The 23,418-nt window shown below is 36.3% G+C and overlaps 4 protein-coding genes across 6 annotated transcripts in view; 2 read left to right on the forward strand and 2 right to left on the reverse strand.

Annotated features, from left to right (window-relative positions):
- Positions 1-23,418, forward strand: part of LOC121639776 — a 565,698-nt gene that overhangs the window by 513,428 nt on the left and 28,852 nt on the right. The window lies entirely within an intron of this gene.
- LOC121639814 overlaps positions 1-23,418 on the forward strand; it is an 882,884-nt gene that overhangs the window by 493,188 nt on the left and 366,278 nt on the right. The gene's annotated exons all lie outside the window — the stretch shown is intronic.
- On the reverse strand, positions 622-10,649 carry LOC121639805. Of its 2 annotated transcripts, none has more exons than XM_041985337.1 (6): positions 10,456-10,649; positions 6,612-6,713; positions 4,271-4,313; positions 3,811-4,142; positions 3,651-3,731; positions 622-1,203 (listed from the first exon to the last, which is right to left on the reverse strand). In XM_041985337.1, exons 3-6 carry the CDS (start codon positions 4,300-4,302, stop codon positions 1,016-1,018), a joined length of 633 nt encoding a protein of 210 aa, XP_041841271.1. In that variant the 5' UTR covers positions 4,303-4,313; positions 6,612-6,713; positions 10,456-10,649; the 3' UTR covers positions 622-1,015. The 2 variants fall into 2 exon arrangements, with proteins under 2 accessions (XP_041841271.1, XP_041841270.1); XM_041985336.1 differs by having other exon boundaries at positions 3,811-4,161.
- si:dkey-261j15.2 (uncharacterized protein LOC794828 homolog) lies at positions 20,036-22,453 on the reverse strand. The gene is made up of 3 exons (XM_041985315.1): positions 22,023-22,453; positions 21,728-21,844; positions 20,036-20,294 (listed from the first exon to the last, which is right to left on the reverse strand). The coding sequence occupies exons 1-3, from the start codon at positions 22,432-22,434 to the stop codon at positions 20,116-20,118; spliced, it is 708 nt and encodes a 235-aa protein (XP_041841249.1). The 5' UTR covers positions 22,435-22,453; the 3' UTR covers positions 20,036-20,115.

Raw genomic sequence — 23,418 nt, forward strand, 5'->3', positions numbered from 1 at the left:
CCATTACCACTGTGGTATTGGGTAAACCACAACATAAAATATCAATGTCTCAATAACTTGTCATGTGTTAGGCATCTTCTTGGTCTGATTACACTGAAATAAGACTTTTTCAATACAAGCTGGTTTTTTGGTTGTCAATCACCTTGTTAAAGAACAGCATGTTGTGCAATAAGTACTTAAAGAATAATCAGTTGTACAAGTGCATTAAAAAGAGAATGTCACCCCAAGTAAATAGAAAGAGAAAAATGTTATTTTGCATTTTTCTTTTCCTTTGGAAAATAATAACACAAACAGATTTATTAACAAATGGTTGAGATGACAGTTGGTAATACTGTAATCAAAATGAAATGGTTGAAACTTAAAACAGTATTAGGCAAGGCAAGACAAATTTGTTTGTATAGCACATTTCATGTACTAGACAATTTAACGTGATTTACATAAAACATTACAGCAGGGATCAGAAAGCAATACAAGTGCATTAAAAAAACTTAATAAAAATCAATTAAATAAAAACTGAAAGAAAAGCCTAAAATAAAATAGGTAAATGCAAGAAATAAAGTTCTAGTGTTTAGAAAGACAATATTAAAACATGATCAAGTTTAAAGATTCAAGCTGAAAGGAACCAGATGCAGATCTGGAGTCTAAATAAAAACTATTGAAATGCAGCAGAGAACAGGTGTGTCTTTAACTTGGTAACTATGGTAACTAAATTTGTTTTTCTTTATGACCTGTGCCAGTGGGAACATGTAGATGTTAAACAGAAGAGACCCCAGGATGGAACCTTGGAGAACTCCACATGTATTAGGATAAGAAACACTTCATTGTGGCATTACAATCCCAAACCAAGTGGTAGAGAGGACTCAGACCTGATGATTTGATGCTTTGTTTGGTCAACAGAGTAAATGTCAAGTCCATCCATAATTTAAACTGTAGGAGCACCACGAGAAACCAATAAAACACCCAGGACATAAACAGATTCAGAACATTTCAGCAGAACTACAGAAAATGTAATAAATTACTTTCCAAAAGTAAGAAAAATCACAATGTTATTCAGTGTTATACATGTGCAAATTTTGAATCTTAGTACTTTATACACAGCACAAAACACAACTAAAACAAATATAACTGCAAGAACTCCTCCAGTTATGACCCAGTTACTCCATCTGTGTCCTTGTTCTGGTCCTCCTGGTTGGTCTTTAGCATCTGCAAGAAGGAGGTGCACATTTGTCTAATAATATTCCGTAAATTCTGTGGAACATTTAGCGATAACGAGGACAAAATTTAATCAGAAGCACATTCAAAGGTACAACTAATAAAGATACAGTGTATATGTCCACATATAGACAGATATTACCTATTTGCATATTTTCATAACCGTTCCTCTTAATGCACACTGTGTATACTTGTACACAGTACACCAGTTACTGTCGTATATATTGTTTTTTTTTTATTTTATTATATTTGTAATTAATATTTGTATTTTATATTTTCTTAATTTGCTTTTTTTACTTTGTTTTTCTGTAGTTGAGCTGTAGTAACACACAAATTCCCCTGTTTTGGGATTAATAAATCTTATCTTATCTTATCTTAGTAAAAATTGTGGTACAAATATGGTAGCTGCCATGTATGTGAACCCACGACAAGTACTAGATATATGGCTCATTCTAAGATAATAAAAACTGCTATTGTAAGAAAATGATTAGATACTGATAAAACAGTTTTAATGATATATTAGAATCTTTCAGTCATTGATCTTTGATTAAGTGTAAAGAGAAAGAACTGTACATGAAATACAGAATATAGCTGTTCTAAATGCATTTCCTTATACTTGGTTTTTTATAGATGCAATATCCCTAAATCTCTGATAGCCATTTCAGATTGTTGGTATATATATATATATATATATATGTATATTTTTTTTTTTTTAACAGTGTAAGATATAAATAAACCCACACAGCACAAATGAATGCTGTGGAGATTCCCTTATGTCATTGCAACTAGTTTAACTGCTTTTCATTCAATTATTCCCCTTAATCACTTCAGTCTTTGTGAATTCCCCCTTAATATAAAGTTTCATATATCATATAGTTTCATTTTAAGAAGTACGATATGGGAAAAAATTCTAATTGTGATTTTTCTGACCAATATTGCGATCTGGTTTGCAATTTAATCTTTTAAATTTCAGTTTTTATTCTGTGTTCATTCAGAAATATAATTTCTAAATGAGATGGAGGATTGTTACATGACATCTAAATATGAACTGCTTTATATTCTCACATGGACACAAAGCTGATATGAACAATTTCTCTTACTAACTACAAGATGCAACCTGTGGCCAAAACAACGAAGCCTGAAGGTTCCATTTCCTCTAGAACAGGTTTATATTTTGTCTTTCTAGTACAAACTAAACAGTCTGATGTTATTCATCTTATTTCCACCTCAGCAACTCATCTCTACATGATTTCTGTCCTGCTCACAGCGAGTTTCACCACAATGCCACACACACACACACACACACACACACAGGCATGTGCATTCACGCTCAGGTGCGCACACTCTAACCAGCAAAGAACAGAAAATGTGTGGCTTTAACCACACCTGAAATCCAGGGAGGTGAAGAAAACTTCACGTCCATCACGGAGACGCAGCTGAACAAGATGAATCTACCGCTGTCGTATGAATTTCTGATTCGTATTCCGGCTTAAAATGGTTCCAATATTCTTTCTAGTTTTTATTAATGTCAACATGTTACCTGAGATGTGAACTTTAAGAATATTTAGAGCGACTCCACTCAGTAAAATCGTCTTTATTTACTTCATGAGGACATCAGAAGTTGGACTGTGTTCTATCTTCTGTGTTTTTTGTCTCAGTGTTTCAGTCATTTATAGAAAATTAGTCCGTGATAAGGTTTGAGGATGTGACTTCACAGCTGAGTGTAGCTATAACGTTTCATTTAAACATGGAGTCCACCTCCTCTTCACCTTGTTTTTTCAGGTGTTAAACCCTTTCACTGTAAAAAGTTTGATGGGCTTCACATCCCCCAGGGAAGCTTCAGGTTTCACTTTGTTCCTTTTCATTTGTCTGACCTTCTTTATATGCAGCTCCACCTTCAGCAACATTAAAATACTGCTAACACATTTAATCTTTTAGCATCAGTAATGATCTTACATAATATAATGTATCAGTTAGAGGAACTTTTAATGCAATATTTTGACCTAATTTAGCTGCAAACTCTTGCCTACTAGTTCTTGAGCTCCGTGCAGGATATTTACTTGAACTTAAATAGTTATACATAAGTAAAAAAAATTAGCATTAACTTCTTCATCTATTTTATAAATTTCTGTCCTAAATCTTGTGTATGGTGACTATTACCGTACCAGGTGGCATCTTGTGGAGGCGCGCGTGTATGGTTAGTAACTTGAAAGCAGCTTTAGAAAAAATGTGTGGGTGAAGTTGCTTTCCCTTCTCTTGCCTAACCAACCCACGTTTAAAAGATGTGTAAGCTTCTCAACTTAATCAATTTGAAACCATTACATCACCTTTCAACTCATTCTCTGCTCGTTTTCATGTCTTATTTAAGAAGAAATGAAATTGATAACAATCATGTTAATTATCTGTGATAATGAACTTCTCGAAACTTGTAGACTTACCTGCAGAATTTGCAGGTGTGTTGCCAGAGAGGCCAGGGTTTACTCCATCAGAACTTTGAGTTATATTCAAGACAAAAAGCTCTGTGGGGGAGAAATTATTACATATTAGAGTTAGCTATACTTCATTTTGGTGATGAATAAATAAAGTGTGAATTCTTACCAGACATCTCAAGTACCCATTTTCTCATGGTCCTGTCATAATTAGCAGCCAGATCAAAAGTGTAGTTTCCAGAGTCTTCGGTTCGGACTCTGAACAGATGAAGCCTGATTCGTCCTTCTCTGAGAGCATCTTTATCGCACTGAACTCGGCCCACAAACTGCTGATGTGGCATCTCTACAGTGTCATTTCCCCTTATCATTTCATACAAAAGCTTTGGAGGGTCTGACAGGAGAAGAAAATTCATGTTGGTATGGGTCATGTCGGTTTTGATCTGGCTGTCCCATTTGATGGTGATGTTGTCGTTCTCCTTGGCATTGTAGAAGGTTGGAGAGCTTTTCACAAGAAAAAACGCTACAGAGGATATAGAGGAAAATGAATTTAATTCAAGTTGATCTTGTGCAGTTTAATATTTGTAGAGCCTTAAAATGAAATGGAAACAATAGAGTAAATATAAACTGACCACAGATGAAGACCAGGACTCTGAGACTCCATGTCATGCTTTCCTGCAAGAATAAACAGTTTTATACGTATTTTATAAGTTCTGATTGCTTTCTGGGGGAGAACTAGAAGAGTAGCATAATAAACAGGCTTTTAAATGCAAGTACACCCATAAAAAAAAAAAAAAAAACAAAACAAACAAAAAAAAAACAACTATTAAATCTTATCTTTACGTGTAGTAGCAAGCATGGCCGCTGCTAGCCATTTGGCCTCCCCTAAACAAATACTTTGTGGTGGCCCCCTTAAATAACTTCAGTCCTGTTACAATTACTAAACATTCAAAGAATTTTAAGGGTTTTATTACTTTAAATGCCACATTGCACAGTTGATCGCATTACATAACTTACAGACCTTAAAACTCTGCGTTCCTAACTCATTTTTTGGTACAGTGACATTTGTTATGTAATTTTCTGGAGCCGTCGCTGCTCAGAAACGTCTCGAGGCGTTGCAGCCGAGTTTTGCTTTACACACACCGCATCACACACTAGCTAAAAGATGTAAACGCATTTTACATATTCAGCAAAGAAACACATGAAGACATTATCGAAGGAAGAGAGCGAAAGAAAAAGAGAGACGGATAGAGCACGAGATAAGACGAGAGTCAAGATAAGACAGGACAAGTAGGGTACTGAATTAGCCATCGATGGGGGCACAACACTGAAAAAGTCTTTCAAGTTCTGTATTGTTTGTTTAAGACATAAAATATCTCAATAAATGACATGAAACTCACATTTTATATATCATAGCTATTAAAACAATGTGAAACAAATAACTTATTCTGTGATACTGAGGATTCATTCTTTAGAAATATTGATCAGTTTAAATGTTAAATACTCGAAATCAGCCATTGTCCCCACTATATGCCAGTTAAAAAAAGTCAAAGCTGTGACTTTCAGACAACATTGAGCCATATATACTAACAGAGCCAAACTGATGGCCAGATTGAGGGAAATTTTGGCTAAATGTACAAAATTGTCCCTTTCCTTTTGTTTAAATGCTCTTAAATTTTCCAGATACAGCCCAATTCTGTTTTACTTTGCCAAACAGCACCAAACATTAGATAAATAAATATACAAAATAAATTAATTAATTTAGCACTGCCATAAGAAAAAATGAGTTTTACAATGTCGAAAAATTATCTGTCAAGCTTGAGTTTAAGGCATATTCAAACAGAGAGGACCACTGGATGATTCAGGGTTATAAAGAGTATCAAAGACAGCTTTTCACACAGGAGTGGGCGACATGAACAACTGCTTTGAAACCCCGCAACCTACAACAAAACTCCCCAACACAGAGGAGTAAAAGCAAAAAATGATCCTATGTCAAAATTTTTAGCTTTTCACAAATAAAATAAAAGGTTTTTACAATAATAAACTGAACTCTGTGTTAATGAGTCTTCATGCTATGTAGAATAATTCAGAAATAATTCCTCAGAGGAACTGGTCTAATGTGGTCTGGGTCCTCGAAAGGCAGTGGATTCAACCCTGATCACGCTCATAGACAGAGTTGACAAACTAAACGGCCTGATGTTATTTCCCTTATTTAAATGACGGCATGTCATTTTGGGGTGTACATGGTTGTGTGCTCACAATTCCTCTGCTCTATGCAGACTGATGTGCGAATCGTGTCCACCTTTTCCAACTTCTGATTGGTTAGTAATGATTTGAGAGTAAAGTAGCGTTCCTCTGATAAATGAACTCAACGTGACAGTAGTCCACGTTAATGCACATATCAAATTATTAAATTGTTTCTGTTTTCTTTTTTTTAAAACTTAACTTAAAACTCTGCATGCTAGATATCCGGCACGGTGCGGGAATACTTAAAGGCCTTATCATCTACAATCACATAATATAAAGTCCTGAATCAAACTTTAAGCAGGGAAAAAGAAGATGCTACTTGTGTATAAAACCAGAGTACAGAGCTAGAAAATACCAAAATGGGAGCCGCATCAATTTCACTGCAAATGTCACTGTGCATGCAAGCTACTGTGTACACGGATATTTAACAAAATGAGCAAACTTAGGTTGGAAATTATGACTCCTTTACAGTTTTACAGCTGTTTACTTGTCAAAGAAATCATGTGTATCGGCCGCTATATTTCAAGTGATAAAGACAAAGACCACTTCTGATCTTGAGCACAATTTCCCATTTGGGGGAGGTTTTCTTTGGGTTCAGCAAAGCTAAGTTTATTTTTGTTCACTTTGAAAATAACCAAATTAGATGTCAAGAAATTATTCAAGAACTTGCTGGCTAACAGCATGGCCCGCGAAGCACGAGGTCTTAGTCTCTGTTGATGTTCTTACCTTTTACACATATGTTGGAAGTTTTTCCTGCAGGAGCAGGACTGCTGACGGGTCCGGCAGAATCCAGGATGGCTCAACCAGAGGACTTTCCTGTCCAGCTAACTGGACCACAGAAAACAGAAGGGGAAGACCAGAAGCAACAGATGATAATCAAATACCAATATGCACACAGCTAACGTGCTAATGTCAGATTTCAGAACATTTTTAAAACTTATGAAATTATTCTCTTTGACTTGGGTAAGAATAAAAACAACCTGCTCCATTTAGGCTCCTAAAACAACCTAAAAATGGAAAGATAATATGAACCAGTCAATGGATATTTTTCTCTCTAACGTGTCCCCTGTTAATCTATTGATCTAAGCAACAGATGGGTACAACCTGTTGGCTTTAAATATATTAAATATCTGTTCTACTGTAAATGAGAACCCCAAAAAAGAGAAGAGTAGAAATTACATTCAAGTTTCATTTAATTCTTCAACAGATACTTTTGTTCATTCAATGGAAGCAAAAACAAAAACAGGACAGTCAATAAGTTCATGTGTAGGTCATGTTTTATGTGAAGCAGCAAGTAAAGAAAGAAAGAAAAAAAAAAGAAAAATTTCTCAAATAAATGAGACCACAGTAAAACTGGTTGGATATTCGACAAATTTAACCTCCATCGCAGATCACCATGGTGATGGCAGTTTTCAGTGTTAATGAAAAGTTGAACACGTATTTTCCTTTGTGGTTTCAATAAACGAAACAGTCTTTAAATAGCAATGTTTTCTCACAGTAATTGTTAGTAATATTAACTCCTAAATATATAATTGAAACATCACTAATTTTTACATCCCGTTAACGTTATCTGCCTCTGCTGTTTTCTTACTCAGCTTTCACATAAAGAGGAAACACTTTGGGGCACGTTCGACAGCTGATGGTCTGATACTCATCCTGCTATAAAATATAAGCCTCTAATCTGAGTCGCATGTGTTTAATTCTGCCCCTGTGATGTGTGTCTGGCGATCGACTAGGTAGTATGTCAAAGTAAGGTCAGGTAGTAATATCTCTGTCAGTAAGATGTTTTGGAGTTTTTTTTCTTAACCAGGAATTTGGAAAATCATGTGGTTTTTCAGCACCAACAAGCACACGTTTTTTTGAAACATTGCTGTTTAACCTGACCACATAAGTACTGAACTGGTTTGGAAAGCGTTAAGTCCGCCATCCCTGATGAGAAACACTCAATGTAGCGGGAGCGGGGTCCCAGCTAGCTTTTTACTAACCAAAGTGGAGGCGTGTTAGAACTATGTGACATCACTGAGAATGGTCATGCTTCTGCCCCCTGGTGGAGACCTTTAGAACTACAAGTACAAGAATTCTGACGTGTCACACAGTTAAATAAATACATGCAAACTATTTTTGTTTTGTTAAAAGGGACAATAAAAAACTTCAGATTAAAAATAAATAAGTAAATAAAAATCTGCCTGCTATTTCTTGGGTCAGGCTTTATGCTTAATGACCCTGAACATGGTCTAAATGGGGCTTGCAGACCAAACATTCTAAAGACTCATTGGAAAAAAATAGAGATATAAGGGTTACCTGAGGAATTAGGAAAGAATTGAATGATTTCCACAGGACGACTGGTGGATGAGTAAAAATCATCATCAGTTCTCTGAAGCATTCGTCCCGTCAAACATGGGTTTCTGCTGTCAATCTGTTCCTCTGTCTTCATTTTTACGGTTAATCTTTTAAACTGTCTGAACTCAAACAAGTTTTTTTTTTTCTCTCATTTTTTAATCATAGCTGGTGCTGTGTTCATTTCATTATACAGTTAATTCACATAAAAATTCACCTCAGGAAAACACCCACTTCAAGGTAGGCGATAAAGGAGACCCAAAAAACAGCTCCCACCGCCTCAGTTCCTGCAAGGCTGATGTGAAAGAGGTGAAGCTGCCTGAAACTATGAAATATTTCTGTGTCAGAAAGCACTTTGATGTCTGAAGCTCTCGACCACACAAATACTTTCAAAGATTAATATACCCGCCTGCATGTTACTAGTACACACACGCCCCGGTGACTGACAGTTATGGCGTGGTTGAAAAATTGTTTCACTGTTAAAATTAAAAGAGAAATATATCCAAGATCAAAGGTTAAAGGTAGAGTTGATAATGAAGCTTTAGCATGCTCCTCACACTGGTTCTTTTCCAATTCTGTTTTAAAAGACTTTACTTTTAATTTCATACATTGAAAAGTGAGTATGAAGAGTCAGATTTCAAACTAAATCTTTGAATTAATGCCACACTCTCACTATGTTGTAATGACATTAGTGATAAAGACTTAACTTAACTATTGAGTGTTTCTAAAAGAGAACTTCTTAGTGTGGACCTCTTTGTAAAATAGGTTTAGACTGCTGGTTAGAAAAGCAGAGCAGCATTTCTTTCTTTTCTCAATCAGCCACCCAATAAATCAGGAACCTGGTGAATCTACAGTCAATCACACTTGCAGTCATGTGAAATAATTCAAAGTACATCTGATGAAAGCTGCTTTCACACTGATGAACCAGTGAAACAGATCCAGATCAGAAAGACTGGCACAGTATGAAACAAGATCATGTTGGCAACGTGTCGTTTCAGACGTTATTTTGACCCCTTCTTCCTGAAAACGTGTCTGTACGTGGGCATCAGCATGAGGTTGTCATTGTCACATTTTTTTTTATCTCTAAATTCATCCTCTTCCTCAGCTATGCCCGTCTTATGAAAATAATTAAATGAAAAATACTTTATTTATCCCTGAGGGAAATTTTAAATATTTTTTTATGGTTTTGCACCGTCATGCTGAGAAATGAATAAGCACCCCTGGAGGATAAATCGTCTAAAAAAAATTTCCTGCTTCAGTAGTGCTATATCTCTTTTGGGACTAAACATTACTAAAAAAAAAAGCAGAAACCCTGTTGAATATAAAAGAACAAAAAGCCTTTTAAATAAACTAACAAACCAAGGAAAAAAATGTTTTAATATCCCTCATTGTCTGTCATACATAGACCATCCAATAGCAACATATAGATCAGTATCACAAAAGTCTCTAATGACATATTTTCAGGGATAAGATGCATCAAACTCCTGAGGAGTTGCAGCATGCATTAATACATTTCACATATGCACAGATAATATGAAAATAGTCATTTTAAAGCATATTACATATCTTTGTAAAGAGCCCACATGTGGTGCCATTTTAAGAAAAGCAGTATTTCAAGATGCATTCATTATCTTGCTCATGCTTCCATGATGGACAAGTGCACAGCACATGTTCAGGGCCTGGAATAGAAGCACCTTAAAGGCTGTACTGAGGAATTTAAGGTACTAAGTCAATCTGAATTTATCCAAAAGGTGTTATCAAGATAACTTCAACTGAGCAAACTTTGAGTTATTCATGTTTTACTTCTTTCTTCTGTAAGGACCAAAAACCAATAAAAACTTAATTATATATTATTTAGTATTTCTTTTACCTGGCATCAGTCCATGCATCTGAAATTAAACAATATAATAATCAAATTACATCATAATCCGATATTCAAAGTGATAACACATTTCTCCAGTGCATGCCAACGGTACATGCTCTAAAATTTTACAAGTGTAGTTTCCTGCAGGAGTTGTGCTGACAGACATTATATATGGTGCTTTAAAATATTGATTCATTACAGATAATGATTTGCACACACTTCAGATATGCAGCATGTGTGTAAATGTCCTCGATATCCTACTTCACACAGCAGCTGTACACACGAAATATTTAATATTTACATATCAATAATCACAACAAACATCTTTCCGATGGTCTGTGCTGCAATGAGGAAGTGGGACAAACTTACCGGCGTGTCAGCAGGACGACGAGCCCGCGAAGAGAGAAGCTGTATCAGTCTGAAGGGCACTCACTCTCAGAGACACGATAAACTAACAAACCAAGAAAAAAAAGTGTTTTAAAATCCAGCAACTTTCAAAGACGCCATGAATGAAACATGACGAACAGGCAAACCCGCCCGGCACTGTGTGATATCCAATCAGAAGCGAGGAGAACACGGTACTGAACTTCAGCCAATCAGAGCTTCTACTTCTGGAGCGCTCATAATTAGCATAAACATGCAACATAATTATGCAAAAATTAGAGAACAATTCCAAGAAGCGGCTTGCTCAAAGTCCGGGGAAGTCCCTTGCCATGGGTAAGATACCAATCTCACCAATAACGTTGCATGAAGGTCTACTCACTAACTGCATGTGTGTGCGTGTGTTTTTTTGTCGTTGTTGCCGTTTTTTTTTTTTTTTTTTTTTTTTTTTTTACGTGTTTGTTAAATTTTTTACACACACACGTACGTTATTCAATTCCGGATATGTTTGTTGTGTGTTATGTACATTTATGTCACTGTAACTTTTTAAAAACAAATTTTAAATGAATTTTCTTTTGTATAACTGAAAAGCAACGATAGACGCGCTCTTCAGATGTGTATGAGAGACTTTTGTACTTTTATCCACTACCTAAAATGTCAGAAAAATCAACAGAGACCAAGATTACCCCAAATGTGGCCTTGACCCGGGACGCAGAGGGCTTGCAGAGGATGCGACAACTTAAGAGTAAAGTATTCATTTTGACTCTTTATTCCTAATACTATAACACTACATTAGTAAGGTGGTCAATTAAACTTACTTCGTTTTCAGCTGCAAATCACCTTATTTTACACCATGTTACACTTTTGGCAGCCACAAATGAAATTAAGTTTATGTCAACATGTGTCTGCCTCTCATGTGGGAGATCAGGGTTTGTCATGAAAAAAAAACATTTGCCCACTGTGGGACAAAACAAAGGATTATCTTATCTTATTCAACTCATGTATTTAAACCACAGAGGGAAAATTTCCTATCATATCAGCAGCAATCACATTAACATAAAGAACAGAAATATAAGAAAGTATGTAAACTTATAGATAAATGGAAAATAAACCCAATATAGACAATATATACAAGGAAAGCCCAAAAAACACAAATAAATAAAAAAGCTATACACACAGTTATGATGATGGATTGTTGGGTATGTTTGGGTAAATGATGATAGTCACCTCTCACACATGGAGGAGTTATTGTACGAGGTTATTGTGAAAGGGAGAAATGATTTCCTGAATCTCTCTTTCTGATAGCAGAGCTGCAGTGGTCTGTTAGAGAAAGAGCTCTGCTGTCCCTCCAGTGGATGTGAGGGATTGTCCATGATGGACTCTAACCATCTCCAGGTTGTGTCCATTCTTCTTGTCAAAAGTATACTGGTGATTGTCCTGTGAAACCATTTCTCCTCAGCCTGCAGGCTAAGCTTTGTGATCGGCTCTAGGGGCTCAGAGTAATATTTGGTATCATTAGGTAAACAAGCTGTTTAAATATGTTCCTATGGGTACAAATCTTTGACATACACTAGCTGAGTGGAAAGATAATTTCTTTCAGCTTCCGCCAATGTAGTTTCCACAATCTTCTCCCCAAACATCTGCAACATGCTTCCTGTAATTTCCCCGCTGTGGGACAAATAAAGGTTATCTGAATCTGAATCTGAATCTGTACTGTTTCAATCAATTTTAAAGATGAAAGTCAATTTTCAAAGTGCACTGACTCGTTAGTCATCATGATCAGGAACAATTATACAGTCTGAGAAAGATGGTGAATTTTCATATGAAATTTCTAGTCATTTTGCACCTATCAGCCACAAGACAGAAACCACTGACAGGTAAAGAGAGTGTAGCTCAGTTCATCTTATTAGTGAAATGTTCTGCTGAGAACCTGCATCCTGTCATTTGCAGAGATGTTACACTGAAATTTACCACATACTAGTCCTCATTATGAAAACAGCAGCATCATCCTCAAGAAGGACGTCAATGGGCCGTGCAAAAGTTGCTTAGGGTGGGTTCAAAGAGTTTATCCATCCTTATCGGATAAATCGGAAAGAACCTGAAGGGATCTGCCCAACAATTTCTCACACGCCGGTACCACACACCTGTCCACACCTTTAGTGGTCAAAACTGTTTTAGTGAAAGTTGCACTCAAGAGTATGCTAGTGGTTTTAATATTTGTACATCATATTTATAAGTTTTTTTATGCTGTTGTGTTGCAGATATTTGAAAGTAAATCTCTGTAATTCTGCAAGACTCCACTGTGCTGTCAGGCCTGCGCCTCCTCCACCAGCCCACTCATCATCTCCAGAATACTGAGCCCTGGAATGGACTACAATGCCCATAACCCACCGGACTCCGCCATCATGGTTACCACCTGCACTCCCTGATCAGCCTAACAACCAACACCTGTCAACGTCCCTATATATACCTTCAGTCCACTTCCACTCCTTGTCTAATCTTGTCTCATGCATTCTCTCAACTGACCGATCTGATTAAACTTTCTTAATACTACAACCTGCGACTGTGTCTACCTGTTCAGCGTCAGACCTCACATGTGCACATGAAAGCACAAGTACCTATAAATCAATACAATATAAAAGAATGATAAAAATCAGTAATTTCTCAATCTCTATATATGCTTTATATAGGGCATTAAAAAAATGGAAAAAGCTTATTGCTAACAATAAATACGACGATCATATCTGTATCTCATGATGAGCTCATTCATGCAGCTTTAAATTTCAGTGTGTTAACATTGTTTCCTGCATTATAGTCACAGACATTTTAATGAATGACTGCAACTAATGTGCCGATTTAATAATGATGAGACTATTAACTGTTTGTAAAAAAACAAGTTAAACTCTTTTTTTAAATCTCTGAATCAACCTTTTTTTCCTCCCATATTGTAACACGTTCTGATTTCAGCTGTAAAAACCACACCAAACTTCAGCATGACCTTTCTTGTTCCGAGTCATACTTGACACAGCAATGGCAGTTGCTGAGCAGATCATGCAAATAAGGCCTCTCCTCACATCACACCTGAATTTTCTGCATTGCTTTTCCTTTACTGCACACTGGTGAGCCAGTCAGGAAACAGAAAAAGATCAGAGAAGTGTCACGCTTGGTAATTTCCCCTCAGTTACGAGAAGTCACAGAAAGGATGAGTGAAAGCAAAACTGAGTGCTCGTACACAAACACAGAGACACACAACCACACCATAATGTCGTACTTGTGCAGTGCTGCATTAATGAACTTATACACTCAGAAAAACTTAAAACTTTCAACTTTCAACGATTACTAAATTTAGCATCCCACTCGAATACCACTTTTTATCAAGAGTTACACTTCTAAAACTTTTCTGGAAGTTAAAAAATTTCAATTTTAAAGGTTAATTACACCCAAATATAAGTCAAAATATTTGATATAACTCATAAATTTCCCTCTGGAGATCAATAGATGAAGCTAAAAGTCTCCTACAACATCATTTCTAAAAGTTTAAAGGTTTAGTTTCACCCCAACACCAAACTATTTGAATTATTACACCAAACTACTAAATACTAACAATTAATTAAAGTTAGCGCCATTTAAATACGTTTTCCGTAAACTTTATAACACAGAATGTTTTCTTGTATAGATTTATAGCTTTCTATACCTGCTTCTATATAACAGGAAAATTTGTGGTCTTTGGTGTCCAGTCCTCATTCTTTGGGGGGATTATGAAGCAAAGAGTGAAACAGTGAAAAGACTTGAAATGTTTTACATGCACATCTTTTATAAAGTGTCAAATTAGCCAAAGTTAAAATTTTACAACAATAAAATCTCAAAATATGGGCCACAAAGTCATATAACTGTAAACAGTGACGTAAACATACATGATATATGAATTAAATAACAAATTCTGATGAATAAATTCATTCCAGGTTGAGAATTAAGCAGGAAATGATTGCTGGTAATTTTTTATTCTCTGTGGCACATTCATCTTGGAAATCATTAATGATACTGTCACAGTCCCTAAATCACTGAAAGTGCAAAGGACACTTAACGTAAAAGAGTTTGACAACCAAGGAATGATTTAATACAAACACACACATACACACACAAACAAACACAAACAAAAAATAAATAAATAAAGAAATTAGAGAGGGAGAGGGCCTCAAACCAGCCTAGCAGTGGGTCATCAGATTAGGTCCTCCCCCTAATCTGATGGTCTTAAACCAGTAACCTAACCTGAATCAAGCCAAACCAGAGTGACTCCCAAGTCAATTAGTGATAAATGAAAACCAAGGAAACATAAAATCTGATTGTCTGGCTCTGGCAAGCACATGTTCTGCCTGGTGCTGGTGGAGGAGAGGCCATGTGTGGATGTTTTCACCAATCAGATCCAAAAAGAGGAGAAAGAAATCATTCCTTACAAAAACCACAGTTTAGTCAATAGCATGTATAACACCTCCACTAACGTCTTTCACTTGTGTGATCATGCTAAGATAAGAGACATCCTGTCAGAAAAACTCGGCCGTGCTTTAGTTACTTCCAGACTGGACTACTGAATTTCCTTGTTATTGTTCTGCCTCCAACTGATCCAACATGCTGCAGCGAGGGTTCTCATGACCTCTAGCAGAAGAGATAACGCTACTCCTGTTTTAGCTTCTCTTGACTGGCTCCTTGTTAAATCCAGAATATGATTTAAATTCTGCAACTCACACACGAAGCTCTTCATGACCAAATAAGAGGTTAGACAAGATGTTTTTCCTCCCCACTGTCGCCTGCCTCCCCATGCACGCTCATGATGGGAGACTGAATTGAAGAGAAGATTCAATGCAGTCCTTTGGTTTCTTTACTTGGCAATAAACACCAGCCCAACACAATTCTGCTGCTCTGCAGCATCACATATGTAAACAAGAGCATAGATGAATACATGTATGACAGTCTTTATTATTTTGGTATGTTTGGTTCATTGCTATGATAAAAACAGAAACTAGTTTTAGCTGCATCTCTTACAGGCTACCTGAGACCATCCCTCTACGTGCAAACTGTTTCTTTTCATCTGATTTTCAACACTGATTGTTATAGTTTTTTAAGAATGAACATCTGATGGTTTTTATTTAATCTTTTCAGCTCCATCAAAGGCAGAGAAAACCAAGAGGATTTACTTTAAAGACAAACCCTCAGGTCATTATAGAACAAAATACTGACCGGTTGCTAAATCAATGTATATTTTAGTATCTGCCAGAGCTCTATACCATTACGATGCAGACAAACTGGTCCCAGTCGTTCTTTACAGGGTCCCACAGTGACTGGTGCTCTCATTCTGATGTTAGATGATCAGAATATCTTCCATGAATCAGAGAATATCCTGAGAGTAATGTTGATTATAAAGCTCATTTATTTACCAGGAAAAAAAGTCCAAATTAGAAGAAATGGTTCAACATTAAAAAAAAGAAAGTGGTAATGATGCAGGGTGTGTTTGAGAGGTGGACATAGAGGAAAATCACAGCTGATGGGACGTGAAAAGGAAAATGTGTGTGTGTGTGTGTGTGTGTGTTTGCAGTTGCACCGTCTTTTACAAGCTGCATGAGATGTCAGATGATCATTTAATCCTTCAGTAACTACAATGAATCTTATTCAAACTTGAACCTGCCTGAAGCCTCTACCAGAAGATTTGAGCAAATAATACCAGAAGTAAGTAACGGTGAAGCTTCTTCAGGTTTTAATTAAGTAACCAATATAATTACATTAATAACTATTATTACAACCATACATTAACAATAATTTATTCTTATTAAACTTGTTCTCCCAAGTATATTTAAAATGTGTGTTAACATAAACATACATTGATTAAAACGTTAATAAAAATGAGTAGAAAAGATTAAAAACAGCTGCATGACACCTGATGCTTCTATTATCAACCAATAGTAAAACCATGTTTAATGACGTGGTCGATATATTAATTCAGTTTTAAGAACATGAACCTGCTGACGAAGTGAAACGAAGTTTCATTTTGTTTTCATGTGACTGGTCGTGTTTGTACATCAACACCTGGGACTCGAGAAAGTGACGTCACATGACAGCAGGTATGAAACACGTCATGAAGGATCCTTCTCACGCCAGTAAAACTAACCTCCTCAGCATTTCCAGGAACTACAGACTGAAAGAGGACAGACTGAATCTGTCCAACGAAGACAAACTTTAACAGTGTTTTCAGAAAACTGTGGCCAACATCGACTCTTCATGTTTCAGAGACGACTGTGTTGGATTTTTATTGGATGAAAATAATTCAGTAAGTCTGAACGTCTTTAATCTTTAGCCTTTAACTCGGTTTGTTTTCTCTGACACACTTTTAGCCTCTTCATAGAGTAAATGAGTTGGATGTGGTCATTTTAATAATAATAATAATAATAATAATTTTAAACTGACATTGATTTAAAATCTTGCATTTCAGTGTTAAATGGAGCAAGACGTGGCTGTTGTGGTTATTATTATATTTCTGTTTTCGTTTCTTTTTTAAGAAGCCTTTTTAATTTTCTGATTTTAAATATTTGTTGAAGGAAATGCTGCCCTGGCTTTTCGTTATGTTTCATATTGTTGTTTTTCTTGACCTTAGCTTAACTTTCTGCTGCTTTGATAAGCACTTTGTAGCATTGCTTAGAAAAGTGCTAATATTTAAAATTAATTATTATTTATAGACATTTTGAGAAAAGCAGCGGAAACAGTCTGAACAGTCATTTAGGATCTTAAAACTCTTATTTTTAATGGGCTTGATTTGACTTCAACTTGATTTGTAACAATATTAATTAGAGCAGTGGGTTTTATTTAGACTAAAATGTCGATTTGTTTCTTTTATCTATTAAAACATCAGCTTTCATTCAGTTTTATGTAACTAACTGTTTACTCTTTTTTTTCCATTTGAATGTTTCTAAAACATATTATTTTATACATAAATGTAAACATTTGGTTAGTTTAGTCCTGTTTATGTTAGATTTAAGGAAAGAAATATATCAATTTGCTAAAGGAAAATAGATTATTAGTTTATTTTTAAGTACATTCTTGGCTTTGATGCACATTCAGTTCAGTTTATATCCAGAGGACTGGATCTACTGGATCACTTTTTACAAGTAAACATGTATTTATAACATTTCTAACAGATACATTCTGGTCATTTAAACATCCTTAAATTGCATTTTTACTGTATTTCATGCTCCCTTATCTTGATGATCACGTGTTGGGGTCGTCATGGATACATGTGACATTTCTAAAAGGAGACTTTTTTTCAAGTTTCATTTTTCCAGAATCACACAAAAATGTTTGATATAACAAAGTATTCCTTCTCAGCTTTCCTTTTAAAAAGTCCTGATGTAATGACTAAGTGCTCCTCCTTCATTAAAGAGCAACAAACCTTAATGTGACCTGTGTTACATACAAGCAGCAAAACATCCAACAGCTGCAGATTGAACTCCGTTCTCACTGTGACTAACTGTAAGTTCAGGTAAAGTTGGGTTTTCATTTGAAAATGGCGCCACCTTGTGACAGAAACACATTTATGAAACAAAAATAACTTCATGCTTACGTTTCATGTTATGGAAGGCCAATAGATGTGAAATAAACAGGATGATGAACAGGATCAGATGCTGGAATGACTGAATGAAGTCAGACTGGAGATTTTCCTTCTTCTACCTGGAATAACTGAACTTTGACCTCATGTGTTCATGACTCTTCACCTCTGTCTCCTCTCACAGGGAGAAGATGATCTGCAGGATGCTGCTCCTCATCCTCATCTCATCTGTCTGTGGTCAGTTTACAGCTTTACTTACTAACATCTTTAGATTAATTTATCACTGATATCTTACCTTTTGCTCTAAAAAAATATCAGACTGTCAGTGAAGGCAACAAGTTTGACTTAAAACCCAAGAGCTCTGACAGTAGAGGTGATGATGTGACAGAAACCTCTAAAGATGTAGAATCCTGATGTGGTTGTTAATAGAAACGTTTTTAATCAGTGTGTTGGGTTTCTTCTCAACAGGGACGCCTAAGCCTGAGAAAACACCTGAGCTGGCAGACCGTGCAGGTGAAGCATGGCTCATTTTCCTCTGCGTACTGTTGTTAGCAGCCGGGCCCGTTTTTTGCTGCTGTTTTGTCTTTTTTTGTTTTCGTAAAAAAAATGAAAACCAAAACACGAGGAAGTGATTTTGGAAAGAAGTGACTGAAAAATATTGACTTTAATGGGGCTCAAAGTTTGTTCACCAGCATGATCATGACCCCCTGCTCCTCCTCAGGTTTTACCTCGAGTTAGTGGCTTAACATCACTGTTGTTTCACATAATAATGCAGGCTTGTTATGATTTTGTGGTGATGAAATTGTTGTAATTTCATAAATTTAAACATTTTAGCTTCTCTGAAAAATACTCTTGGTTAGAGTTAGGCTAAATAAATAACTAAATACATTAATAAATACAGAAAAATTTGCAGAAAAGTGTATTTTTTATCTGAAGTCTTTATTTGGTCGTGTAGCAAATTTAAAAAAATAATTAACAAAAATAGTGCATTACCATTTATTACCTTGTGATATGTTAAAAATTTGTAAGGTATCAGATTGCGTACAACAGGGTTTAACAAAGTTTTTACCATAACGTTGTGCCAAAGGTCTCAGAAACTGTGTCACATATGGCACATACAGCATTAAAGGGTTAAATATATATAAAGAAGTTTATATATGAAGGTTACTTTAGAGAAATGCAGGTAAAGTCAAACTTTGTCATCAGACAAATTTCTGCACTGTAACCAGAAATGTCCGTGCTGTCCGGCCGTGTACCGACCAGAAACACGTTCAATTTATTTGTATATTTGTTTCAATGTTTACATTTATTCTTTATCTAATTCTGTTTAGCTGGTGGATATTTTTATTCTACATATTTTTCAAACCATTTGTTTAGATTTAATATGGAATCAGATGTGTAGTGATAAAACTTGTGAATAGATCAGGTCTGGGTTATTACATGTGCACATGCAGACCTGGTTATCTTGTCTTTATTTTTCAGAACAATTTCCTCTCAATTCAATCAGGTGAAAAATCTGGGGGTGAAACTGGAGAAACGGGTTGATCGTGTTGTGACAACAAGCTTTTTTCAGCTTCGCCTGTAGTCTGAAGCAAAGCCGACCTCAGCCGCAGTGATCTGGAGAAGGCCATCCATGGCGCTGGTAGCTCCAGACGTACTGCAATGCTTCATATGTCGCTTTCAATCAATCCTGCATCTCCCGTTTACAGCTTGTACAGAATTCTGCTGCTTACCTCCTAACTAACACACATAAACACATCACTCCTGTCCTGATATCTCTCCACTGGCTCCCAGCTCACTGCAGGCTCAGGACCTATTTATTTTAAAAAAGGCCTTTGACTTTGAGCACTTCGATACTCTTTTATTGTGTTTGTATTTATCTGTTTTTATGATGTTAAGCACTTTGGCCACCTTGAGCACTGTTGGAAGGTTCTATAGAAATAAACTGAAAATAAAATAAAATGAGAAAGCATCTGATTCAACCAAGTGTCTTTATTATTATTATTATTATTATTATACTGGAAAAAAAAAGAAATATAAAATAACTTTGTGGGAGTTCAGTTTTGTTTGCTGGCATCCTCTATGGCAGACACCATCCTCTCCACCAGCCTCAGCAGAGCAGTGGAGCTCTGTTCCTGCTGTCTCATCATCCTCTCCTCCCTCTCCTCTGCCTTCTGGTCGGCTTCCTTCAGGTACGCTAACAGAACATCCAGTTTATGGACCCGCCTTCTTTTTCCTGGGTGACAGAGAACAGGTATTAATACAGACATGAATTTCCCAGGTAGCGTCTACAAGCCAGACGCCAACTGTGATGAAAGCAGTTATATTCCGACCAGGGACGGACTGGCTAATGGGCATTTTCCCAGTGGACCGATGTGCTTTTTTTGGGCTGACACAGTTTATTTATTGATCTGACTGATCTATAAAACTCATTAGATCAGTGGTCCGACTAGACCACCACCCCCTTCCCTATAGTCCCTGTGCACGAGTATCTAATTCATCCAAACGCAGAACTTTCCTTATCATACGATATTTTTTCATATTATTTATTTCCCTGTTGATTTTTGTGCTTTAACAAAGTCTGACACATACGAGCCAATTAGCGGTGAACATGCTAGTTGTTTACAAAGCTGATTAAAACAGTAAAACAGCTGATTCATTACCTGGTTAACTGGTGTTTCACTGGTAAAAACAGCAGATCTTCAGTTTAATGTCTTTCTGAACTAAATAATTTTATTTAAAGTGAAAATATTATTTTCTAACCATCATTCTTCAACGTTAACAGTGAGTCAGCAAATTTCAGATTTTCTTTATCAGTCTATTCGTTATTGGTTGTGGGCTGATAGTCGAATACTTTTGGGTCAAAATGTGTTAAAAGCAGCTTCTATCTAGATGTTTATGGACAATATATAGAAAAAAAAACACTTTAAGATCGTTTATTTAATTACATTTTTGCACAAATCTTATACCGATGCAGCTATTTGTCTCTTTATCAGAGAATTCAGGACCTGACTACATCATTACATTAAAAAAAAATCTCCATTCAATCTTTACTTGAAGTTGGATCAGATCAGATAAGAAGGAAAACTCTAGTGCAGAATAAAAGAAAAAATAATAATAAAAATGTGTTTATTATTTACAATATGTACAATAATAATTTATGCTGCTTTTTATTGTGCATTGTGTGTTTTTGGTCAGCTGGGTGCACTGGGATCTCCTTCACACATCTGGATAACATCTGGATAACATCACCTGAGGAGAACAGGCAGCTGTGATAAAGACACAGTTTCTACATGTTTTCCAGGAACAGTTTCCATCATTTCTCATGTCTGTTCCAATATTCATCACTGTGCTGGAGTATTGGTTTATATTTTATTAACAAATTACACTTTTTGCAAGTACGTCGTCTCACTGATTCCTGTTAAGTCACTGCATGGCCTTAGTAGTTTTAAGGTGCTGAATGCTGATATGCACATTTAGGCTTTGTGGCGTTCATGATATGGGCCGGTCTGGGCCAAAATGCCCCTGAGTCCACCCCTGATTTCGATTATACCCAACATTATAAACGTTTATACATCAATATTATGTGCCTGAACTGTATATTTGTTTAACTAAACTTGAGGTAATTGAAATAAAAAAGACATTCTAGGTCCAGCCCAAATAACTCACTTGTTCTTATTGTTTTCCTCTGGTCAGGGATCCCTCTCTCCTCAGAGTCATCACTGCTGGTATCTTCATCATCTTGTCTGCTGATGGAAGGCTCCTTGATCGTGTACTCGAATGACCCTGAAGGAAACATTACCCCAGACAGACTAATGAGGTGCGCATCTAATATATCTAGTTGCCTTCTTTATCTACCTAAACATAAACAGCTTGGATATCTGGTCAAGAAGGAGGACTGTAAAGTCGTCAGACTCCATTATAACCCGTGTTTACACAAAGCAAACATTGGGAAGCAACCTACCGTCTTCATGTACGGAGGATCCAGGGGTGGGAGGCGGAACTCGGTCTGCTTCTTCTCCAGTTGTGTCTGCCGCGGTGACTGAATTCAGCCATCCTGTTACCTGGTTTCCTGGTCGATGACTCATTACGCTGCCCAGCAGCTCCAAAGACAAACATGTAACACCCCGTGCAGCTCCATTTTTACCTACATCTTTTTTACCGTCGCGGTATTCCTTCTTCAGCTTCTTAATCTTATTGATTATTTGTTCTGGTGTTCGGTTGAAGCCAGACTTTGCCATCTCTTCCGACAGTTCAGCATATAACTCTCTCTTTCTGGAGGTGTTTTCCAGCCTCTCCTGGAAATCTTTCGATATCCAGACTCCAAACATACATTTTATCTCCTCAGCAGTCCACTGTGAGAACTTCTTCTCCATGTTATTTTTGTCGACTTCTTTTCACGTGTCTAAACAAGCTAAAGGACGCCCACTGATGACGTCACAGTCTGGCCCATTCACACACGCAAAAATGCACAATTAAATTTGAACAAATTAGCTTTAGCATAAATAAAGTGAGGAAGTGGTAGTATTTCTCTTAAAAACAGTTTGTTAAAATGAAGTATAGGAAAAGAAAGCAAGGAGAATTAAAGTATCTCAATTTTGTGGTTCTTGTTAGGAAGCAGGCATCTACAGATAACTCCAACTCTCGGGTATTACTCATTTGTAAGCCAAAGGGCTAAAAATGTACTTGTAGCATCTGTAAATTCGCTGTTTTCTCGTGTTTCTATGACAACAAATGCACCCTGTTTGTCTTTGTAACAGCACCCTCTAGTGGTTACACAGTAAACTGCATTTGGGGAGGAGGAGGATGCAGTTCATTGTTTGGACGTCAAATATTTTAGAGGTTGAAATTGAAATTCTGAACTGGTCACTGTAAAATTTAGCTGTTCACTTTACTAAACATGTTTTCTTTTTAAATGAAGAGTTCAAAGGTAACAATTTCTCCATCTGCCAGATTTTAAATACTCAAGCAATGCAAGGAGGAGCAAGCTGATCCTGTGTGTGATTTCAGATAACAATATATTTTTATGTTAATTTTGACATTAGAGCTGTCCAAGATTTAACCTACTTCTTGCAGAATAACTGCTGAGATGGGCTCCAGCTTCCCCACAACCATAAATTGGAATAAGCGTTACAGAAAATAGACCGATAATCAGAAACCGATGTCAGCCCAACAACTACACGAACCATCTTCAAGGGTGTGTAGTGGTCATCTAATACAAAACCAGAAACATATTCTTGATTTCTGATTTATTAATAGGTCATTAAAACAAAAAGAAAAACAAAGTAAATTGTACTTAGTGATTTACAACCAAAATGATTAATAATGTGGTGGTTTATAGATCAGTTTTTATCATAATA

This window comes from Melanotaenia boesemani, chromosome 5, assembly GCF_017639745.1.
Source record: "Melanotaenia boesemani isolate fMelBoe1 chromosome 5, fMelBoe1.pri, whole genome shotgun sequence".
Taxonomy (NCBI): Eukaryota; Metazoa; Chordata; class Actinopteri; order Atheriniformes; family Melanotaeniidae; genus Melanotaenia; species Melanotaenia boesemani.